This window comes from Raphanus sativus, chromosome 3 (genome assembly GCF_000801105.2).
Source record: "Raphanus sativus cultivar WK10039 chromosome 3, ASM80110v3, whole genome shotgun sequence".
NCBI lineage: Eukaryota > Viridiplantae > Streptophyta > Magnoliopsida > Brassicales > Brassicaceae > Raphanus > Raphanus sativus.
In genome coordinates, this window is record NC_079513.1 from 22,594,114 (window position 1) to 22,602,829 (window position 8,716).

General features: G+C 36.2%; 3 protein-coding genes across 3 annotated transcripts; 2 read left to right on the forward strand and 1 right to left on the reverse strand.

Annotated features, from left to right (window-relative positions):
* The first annotated feature begins 738 nt into the window (after positions 1 to 738).
* Positions 739 to 5,233, forward strand: LOC108848059 (beta-galactosidase 4). The gene is made up of 18 exons (XM_018621467.2): positions 739 to 979; positions 1,257 to 1,352; positions 1,435 to 1,547; positions 1,627 to 1,693; positions 1,794 to 1,886; positions 2,010 to 2,153; positions 2,553 to 2,641; positions 2,782 to 2,887; positions 2,975 to 3,059; positions 3,138 to 3,256; positions 3,331 to 3,492; positions 3,581 to 3,756; positions 3,853 to 3,962; positions 4,058 to 4,167; positions 4,257 to 4,367; positions 4,442 to 4,546; positions 4,636 to 4,841; positions 4,930 to 5,233. Exons 1-18 carry the CDS (start codon positions 806 to 808, stop codon positions 5,030 to 5,032), a joined length of 2,169 nt encoding a protein of 722 aa, XP_018476969.2. The 5' UTR covers positions 739 to 805; the 3' UTR covers positions 5,033 to 5,233.
* A 216-nt stretch (positions 5,234 to 5,449) lies between these two features.
* On the reverse strand, positions 5,450 to 6,321 carry LOC108846738 (uncharacterized). The gene has a single exon (XM_018619939.2). It carries the CDS (start codon positions 6,205 to 6,207, stop codon positions 5,722 to 5,724), a length of 486 nt encoding a protein of 161 aa, XP_018475441.2. The 5' UTR covers positions 6,208 to 6,321; the 3' UTR covers positions 5,450 to 5,721.
* Positions 6,322 to 7,707: 1,386 nt separating this feature from the next.
* LOC130510162 (uncharacterized) lies at positions 7,708 to 8,716 on the forward strand. The gene is made up of 2 exons (XM_057006532.1): positions 7,708 to 7,914; positions 8,014 to 8,716. The coding sequence occupies exons 1-2, from the start codon at positions 7,744 to 7,746 to the stop codon at positions 8,554 to 8,556; spliced, it is 714 nt and encodes a 237-aa protein (XP_056862512.1). The 5' UTR covers positions 7,708 to 7,743; the 3' UTR covers positions 8,557 to 8,716.

Consider the following 8,716-nt stretch of genomic DNA (forward strand, 5'->3'; position numbering starts at 1 on the left):
AAGTAAGAATTTAATAGAAAAGACAATTTTAATAAATTTCATTGTACATTATAACCTCTTTAAATTAATACTCGATAAATTAATATACATTAAAAATCTCTATAAATTAATATAATTTTATAGTTCCAATTTAAGTTTTTAGTTCAATTTGTATATCGATAAATTAATAATTTCTATAAATTAAAAAAAATTATAGTTTTGGTATAGTCTCAACTTTATTAATTTACAGAAATTTCACTGTACTTTGACATAATTATTACTCTTTATTCTCTCTTAAAATTTAAATCTGCAAGCTTTATATTCAAAATTATTTTAAGCATATTTATATCCATTATTAATAATTTAGAAAACAATTTGTTTCACATAAATTATTTAGTACTCCATAAAACATTTGATTTTTTGTATAACTTTGCAAATTACAGTTTTTCAGCAAACAGATTTACAAATTTCGCCAGTTCCCTCTCATATTATATTATGGGTGAGCTACATAAATAATTTTAAAAGAAGGAATATGTAAAATTTCGTTCAAAAAAAAGTAATATGTAAAATTACTCAGATCAAATAAGTAGGTTGTGTGACATTTCAAAGCCACCTCGCACAGAGCAGAGAGATTAGACAGACTCAAAAATAATTTATATCTGTAATAGAGAAAACATATACTCTCCATAATCTATACATACATCATCTTATATGTATTACCATCTCTGCCGCTCACCTTATATATACACTACTCCAAAACAATTTCCAAACACAAAAACCTCATCTTAATAAAATTTTCTTCTATTTGTCCTGGAAATCAAAAGAAATGGGTTTGAGTTTCAGAGATAAAGCCTGGATTTTTCTGGCGATTCTTTGTTGTTCATCATTCATCTGTTCAGTAAAAGCAACAGTCTCTTATGATCGTAAAGCTGTGATCATCAATGGACAGAGAAGAATTCTTCTCTCGGGTTCCATACACTATCCACGAAGCACCCCTGAGGTAATAATCTTTATTTTTTCAATCAGTTTCATTTTAATCCAATGTTTCTTCTGCAGAATCTAAATGTGATTTTTTACCTTTCAATGGATTTTTGTAACTTCTGATTTAAGTTTCCGTTCTTCTCTCTGTTTTCTGAAGTTGATTGGCTTAGTTTCATTTTGTGTGGGTTTTTCCCAAAGCTTTTTACTTCACATGCTTATTATCTACATAATCTATTAATTTTTTTCTTATTCTAAGCAATAAATGCATGATTCATTGAATGCTCTGTTTTGTATAGATGTGGCCTGGTCTGATACAGAAAGCTAAAGAAGGAGGCTTGGATGTTATAGAGACTTATGTTTTTTGGAATGGCCATGAACCTTCTCCTGGGAATGTAATTTAAGAAATATTCGTTACTTAATTTTCTATTCTCACGTCACATTCTTCTAATTTTTTCTGTATTATTTTCTGTTCAGTATTATTTTGGAGACAGGTATGATTTGGTTAAATTCATCAAGTTGGTACACCAAGCTGGTCTCTATGTTAATCTCAGAATAGGCCCTTATGTCTGTGCTGAATGGAACTTCGGGTAATATAGAGTTACTATTTTTTCTATAAATAATTCAGTCGTCATCTTAATTTTCAAACTAATTTTAATGGTTTTCTAGGGGATTTCCGGTTTGGCTCAAATTTGTTCCCGGTATGGCTTTTAGGACGGATAACGAACCCTTCAAGGTTTAAATACTTATACAACCAACTGCTTTTCTCTTACGCACTAACATTATTTCTTCTTCTTGTTTAATGATTAATATTAACTTTAAATTATTTTGTAAAGGCTGCAATGAAGAAATTCACTGAAAAGATTGTATGGATGATGAAAGCAGAAAAGTTGTTTCAAACCCAAGGAGGACCCATCATTCTTGCACAGGTTTGTTTCATACATTGTTGTTTGTAAAATTTAAAGTACCATCATTAGCCAATGATTAGACGTGCAGGGCTCAAATTAAAAGTTTTCTGAACTATGGTGTAAAATGAAAAAAAAAATGGACAGATTGAGAATGAGTATGGACCAGTGGAATGGGAAATTGGAGCACCAGGAAAGGCTTACACGAAATGGGTAGCTCAAATGGCATTAGGACTCTCAACAGGTGTTCCATGGATTATGTGCAAGCAAGAGGATGCTCCTTCTCCTATTGTATGTTCTTTCCCTTTCCTTCTTTCTAATTATAGATATATTGCCAATAAAGAAAGTGTTTTGTCTTTGTTAGAAAAAAAACTGAATTTTCTTATTTATTTAGTGTTTTAAGTAATCTTTTGGGTCGACAAAAAAAAAGTAATCTTTTGGTTGGGTAAGAAGAATATGAAACACGCTTCTGCGAATTTGGTTTCGATTCTGGTGGGGTTTATGGAAATGCGTCATTAGCTTAAAGTATCTTTGAAAAATGGATTGGTTTTCTTTCGAGCATAAAACTGAAATAATACAAACCAAATTTGGACCAGTTATGTCTATCTGTTAGATATTACTTTGTTGAATTCTCTCCTTTTACCCCTTTTATGATAATTTTCTTATTTCTTTTCTTAATGCAAATTATAGATAGACACGTGCAATGGTTATTACTGTGAGAATTTCAAACCGAACTCAAATAACAAGCCAAAGATGTGGACAGAGAACTGGACTGGTTGGTAAGTCACAAACATCAATATATATATATACCCAGGAAATAAATAAATTTTGTTTTTCATACAAGTTATAGATTGTAAGATAACAATTTTCTTAGCTTTAAAAACAAGATAATATTTGAACTCTGTAAATTAAATATCAGGTATACAGAGTTTGGAGGGGCTGTACCGTATAGACCAGTTGAAGATATTGCATACTCAGTTGCAAGATTCATACAAAACGGAGGTTCCTTTGTCAATTACTATATGGTAAATAAAATCAAAACAGTGTTGCATTTACACATCGATTTTTGGCTCTGTTCGGCTCAATCTTTGTGTATATATCTTCTTATGTAGTATCATGGAGGGACGAATTTCGACAGAACAGCTGGTGAGTTCATGGCATCAAGCTATGACTACGACGCTCCTCTAGATGAATACGGTACTAACCAAAACCCATAAACGCAATCAAAATCATACCTAAGTGATCAGCTAATCTGATTCTGTTTACTTAAAAAAGGCTTAATAAGAGAACCGAAGTATAGTCACTTAAAAGCATTACATAAAGTCATCAAGCTCAGCGAGCCAGCTTTGGTTTCTGCTGATGCAACCGTCACATATCTTGGAGCTAAACAAGAGGTACAAGATCAAAAGCATTTATGGTAACTTGTGGTTATGCTATACTCTGATCATTTGAATGTTGTTTTATTCAGGCTCATGTGTTCTGGTCTAAATCACATTGTGCTGCGTTTTTATCGAACAACGATGCAAACTCTGCAGCGAGAGTTATGTTCCGTGGATTCCCATATGATTTGCCTCCTTGGTCAGTCAGTATTTTACCTGATTGCAAAACAGAATATTATAACACCGCAAAGGTAAAAGTAAATAAATCGTATTATTCAATAAAAAAAAAGCATTTACCTCCTTGATCTCTAGACTGAATTGATCTTTATGTTTTAACAGGTTAATGCACCAAGAATACACAGGAATATGGTTCCAACAGGTACAAGATTCTCTTGGGAATCGTTCAATGAAGCGTCTCCTTCTGCAAATGAAGCTGGTACGTTTGCAAGAAACGGGCTTGTGGAACAGATAAGCATGACTTGGGACAAGTCTGACTATTTCTGGTATCTAACAGAGTAAGTATATAAACTTTGTAACTCTCTTGACTTTTGTCTCAATCTCTAAAATCCACAAAAAAAAAACTCACGGTAACGTTTGCTTGTGGCTATCAGCATCACAATTGGTGCTGGTGAGAGGTTTTTGAAGACTGGTGATTTTCCTCTTCTTACCATTTGGTCAGCTGGACATGCTCTTCATGTGTTTGTAAATGGCCAGCTTGCAGGTAAATATAAGAGAAACGAATGGAAGCTTCTTTTGTCTCATATTTTCTAGTCTAAGTCTTGTTATAACTTGATTGTTGGTACTTCTCTGTTTCAGGAAGTGCTTATGGAGGACTTTCTCACCCAAAACTAACCTTTAGCCAGAAGATCAAACTACACGCAGGTGTCAACAAGCTTGCTCTGTTGAGTGTTGCAGTTGGTCTTCCGGTTAGTTCCTCAAGGATACTCTCTAGCTCTTCTAAAAGCTGTTTTGACCAGGTTACTGAGATTTTGTGGTTTTTGGTTTTTGCTTGCAGAATGTTGGTCAACACTTTGAGACGTGGAATAAAGGGGTTCTTGGACCGGTCACACTGAAGGGAGTTAACTCGGGAACATGGGACATGTCGAAATGGAAATGGTCCTATAAGGTCTCCTCCCTGAAATTCAAAACCAACGTAATAACAACAAACCAATCCTAACAGTGATGTGTGTTCTGAAACAGATTGGTGTGAAGGGTGAAGCTATGAGTCTTCATACGGACAGTTCCTCTGTGAGATGGAATCAAGGATCATACGTGGTCAAGAAGCAACCATTGACCTGGTACAAGGTAAGATCATAAACACACAAGGATTAGATTTTTGATACGATGCCAAAAAAATAAATAAATTGAATAACTATTTCTCTTTTTGGTTGTAGTCTATTTTTGCCGCACCAGCAGGAAACGAACCGTTGGCCATAGACATGAACACTATGGGAAAAGGTCTAGTTTGGATAAACGGTAGAAACATTGGACGTCATTGGCCTGCTTATAAAGCTCAAGGAAACTGTGGACGTTGCAACTACGCTGGAACATTCGACGCAAAGAAATGCTTGAGTAATTGTGGTGAAGCTTCTCAAAGATGGTGAGTGAACAAAAATAAAAAAACGTCTTTGCTTCTCTTTAGTTCAAATCTTGATTCATATAGAGTTGCCTCTCTGTCTTTATTGCAGGTACCATGTACCACGTTCATGGCTCAAGTCTCAGAACGTTATAGTTGTGTTTGAAGAATGGGGTGGTGATCCTTATGGAATCTCACTGGTGAAAAGAACCTGAAAGCTTCTTCTTGATTTTATCCTGAGTTTTCAAGACAAGTAAGATTGTTCGTCTCTCTTGGCTCTGCTTTGAAGATAGGGACAGAGCTGGACAACTACAATAATTGAATTGTGCAGTTACTACAGCATATTATACAACATGTACATTACTGTTTTTTTCTTTTTTGGTCAACTAAATGTACATTACTGATCATCATAAATACTATTTGAACAACAAAAAAAAAAATCATCATAAATAAACCAAATAAAACAATAATACCAATGAGGGCTTCGATTTACATTGCATATTATTAATGGCCCTTCAGCCAGGCCCAATTAAATAGACCATTAACTAATTATAACTTTATAAGGCGTTTATAATGAGAACAAGTAAATATAAGGATTCAATCACAAATAAAGTATTTTACTCTTACGGGGGATTTAATACCTTCGCAATTTACATAATAGCTCCCTGAAGCTAAAATCATTTACTCTTTAATACCCGCCATGTGACATGATTTAGCATAATGGTCAACATTAAATTACGCAGCTACTCTACTCCTTACTACCATTTACTGGTTTTTCCTTTTTGTTCTGCTCCTATTAACAACGCGAAGACAAGTTTCACTTAACTACAATCCATCGAATTGACCAAAATACCCCGGACCTCTCGAAACCAAAAGCTTTCTCCGCAAGACGACACATATTTGGTCAAACACTGTCTTCACCTAGAAACCTCGCCAGCAAATCGTCGTCCCACTCACACTCACTCGCTCCCACACTGTTTGCACCCCACGCTCCGCCTTTTTCCCCGTCGAAACCGAGGCAGCAGCAACCTCCGAACAGCCCGCTCGCGTCGACGCTCGCCATAGCCGAAGCGTCGCTGTCCGAAAACGACGGACCGCAGCTCTCCTCGTTGACGTTGATCGTGATGTAGCCGGAAGACGACTGGACAGCCACCGGAATCTCGTACGGATCGTCGATAAACCTCACTCTGAAACTCTCATCGCCGCGAAAGTTAGCTCCCTCGATGCTCGTCGTCGTCGGTGAAGAAGAAGACTCGACGAGCTGCATGATATCGTCCGGAGTATACTCGTCCTCGTTGTCGTCTCCTCCGGAGATTATCACCGGCGTCTGCATTTCCTTCTCCGTCGTGTCTTTTCCGCTCTCGTCTTGTGTCTTTCGCGTTTCGTCCATTGTTCTCTCTCTGTCTGTTCAACTCTGACGAGAGAGAGAGAGAGAAGACAAGACTGTACGCTTTTTGTAACTTTTTGTTGTGATTTTCTTCTTGCGCATTTATATAGACAAATATAAATATAATATTTTAGGATAATATCCATGAATAACAGTGAGTTAGGTTTGTAATGAGTATGAAATTATGTCTGTAATCAAAACAATTATTAGATGTCTATGTTAGTTGGAATATGTTTCACGTTTGTCGTTTTGATAATAGTTTTTTTTCTTTTGTTAGTTAAAGTAACCAAAACAAACACACATGTTGATTGTCGTTTGGATAGAAGTCGTGAAGAAATAATTGTAAATAGTTTTTTTTTTGTTTCTGCTACTAAATAACCATCTCATAATTCTTTTTGAAATAACCACATTATTACAAAAGATAAATCCATCTCAAAATGCATATTCGATATCATCTATAATTTTCAAGAGAAAATAAAATTCCAGAAAAGGTGTGGAAAAGTTAACGAGGAGATACCAAATTTAGGAAGCTGGTCGGTGAGTAATTTTTTTTTATAAAAAAACTGGACTTTTCTTTGATAAGTCCAAAGGGGGTAGATTTTTCTTTAATGTCACCCACCATATAGATGAAATAGAAGAAAAATGAAAATAAAGTGGGAAGTCGAGAAAACTAGTGATGTGAAAAGACGTTAACAGGCATTTGAATTGATGTTGAAACATACAGGGACGTGCCATCTGTTTGGTCAGTGTGTAGAGATAGATTCAGACCTTTCCTCTCTCACCATCGCTTCCCAATTATTATACCCTTCTCAATCGATATAACATAAACTAAAATACAAATATGTCACGCTTTTATATCATATGATTCCAGTGGCCCATGCGAAGTTTACAAATCGGAACATGATGGCTTCATAAGCCTCAGGCCCGTATACTTTCCGTTACGACCAATCTTGATTGTCAAAATCGAATATACACTGTCGAACCGGTCTGTATCGGAGATGAAAAGTAAGGTGTGATGCCTTTTGCATGTAAAGTGATATTTACATTCAAATAGTCCCTTGTTTCTTGTAAGATACAAATATCTTTCAACCAAAAATTGAACCTGGAGTGATCTATTCTGATTGTTGCTTAACCCGTCTCCAGAAGCACTAAGTGTTGCTTGTCGCACAAGACACCTTTCTTTCCTTGTTTCGTACCATAACCAATGATGATCCGTGCTCGCTCAAGCTTCCGGTTGATAATCTCCTCATCTTTTGCCAGAACCTCTTGCCTTGACCCGAGTTAGACTGTCTCTCTACGACTCTAACCTCCCGGTCAAAAACTAAAATTGGTAATGATATCATAAAAATTTTACCCATAAAACAAAGAAATTCATACAGTTAGATAACGGGCCTTATGCAGCCCATCAGACGGTCACGGGCTTTTCATATGATTTTATTAAGTCCTCTATATATATATATATGCTTTTTTCACGAATAAATTTCTCTCGTCTTCGAAAAAGAAACGATATTCTCCTCTGCTCGTTTGTGCTCCGAGGTTATGGCCGCGGTTAACGTTCGTCCTCTTAAGATAGCGAGGTATCACGGAGCTTTCGAAGGAGCATCGAAATCAATGATCAACAAAAAGCGCGATCTCAAGTCGAGAAATTTGGAAGACGATGAATACGTGCGTCAATACATTCAGTTTCACTATCAGTTCCAGAAATCCGAGGTATAAAATCCATCTTTAGATTCATTCAATAAACCTAATCAAATTTGAAATTTGGGATTCGTTTGATATATATTGGAATCAATTTGTTGGGTTAATTAGGGTTTCGCTGTCGATTGGGATGGATTTGATTACGCCTTCCAAATTAGATCGTTGGATAATCCACCACGAGGTTTTTGCACTACAGGAAGCCCTGCCGAGATAGTTCGTGAGGTGACACTCCTTGCGATCAAGAAACAAAACGAAGCCAAGGGAACAAAACTTGTGTTGGATGAGCACATTCAGGCTAATTTCCAATTTTGTAATGGTCTTATGTGTTGGTTGTCATTCTGGGCTGTGGATATGAATTCTTCATCCACCCCTGAATCCAAAATCTATCAAGCTAAACTCTGGAAACGTGGAAAAGAGCATGAACTTCTCCTTTTCAGGCTCAAGCCTACTGACCAAGAGATTGCTTCTGTTCAAGTGGAGCCTCCTTCTCCCTTGCAATGTGAAGACTCTGAAGAAGAAGCTATAGTGTTTGCACGAGCTGGTCCGGAAGATGATCCTGGGGTCCCCTTTGTTTTCCGTCGAACTGGAGCTGATCCTGGAGTCCCCTTTTTTTCCTATCCAATCGGTGGTGGAGTCCCCACTGTCTTATATTGAACTGGAGTTGGTCTTGATCCCAATAGCTTTGATCCGTAATAAAAAAAAAAAAAAGAATGCAGATGTATCTCATTTACATTGATGTTTCATAATTTAGTTGTCAAACCTGGTAAGATTATTATTTTTTCGCTTTTTCATTTAAAATTTAAGATCTTGAACA

Bases quoted from the DNA above. Each gene is read 5' to 3' on its own strand.
- LOC108848059 (XM_018621467.2), top strand. From the start codon at position 806: ATGGGTTTGAGTTTCAGAGATAAAGCCTGGATTTTTCTGGCGATTCTT. The intron at 1,887-2,009 runs GTTTGTTTCATA...AAAAATGGACAG, and splicing joins GACCCATCATTCTTGCACAG to ATTGAGAATGAGTATGGACC. The intron at 2,642-2,781 runs GTAAGTCACAAA...ATTAAATATCAG, and splicing joins ACAGAGAACTGGACTGGTTG to GTATACAGAGTTTGGAGGGG.
- LOC108846738 (XM_018619939.2), bottom strand. From the start codon at position 6,207: ATGGACGAAACGCGAAAGACACAAGACGAGAGCGGAAAAGACACGACG.
- LOC130510162 (XM_057006532.1), top strand. From the start codon at position 7,744: ATGGCCGCGGTTAACGTTCGTCCTCTTAAGATAGCGAGGTATCACGGA. The intron at 7,915-8,013 runs GTATAAAATCCA...TGGGTTAATTAG, and splicing joins ATCAGTTCCAGAAATCCGAG to GGTTTCGCTGTCGATTGGGA.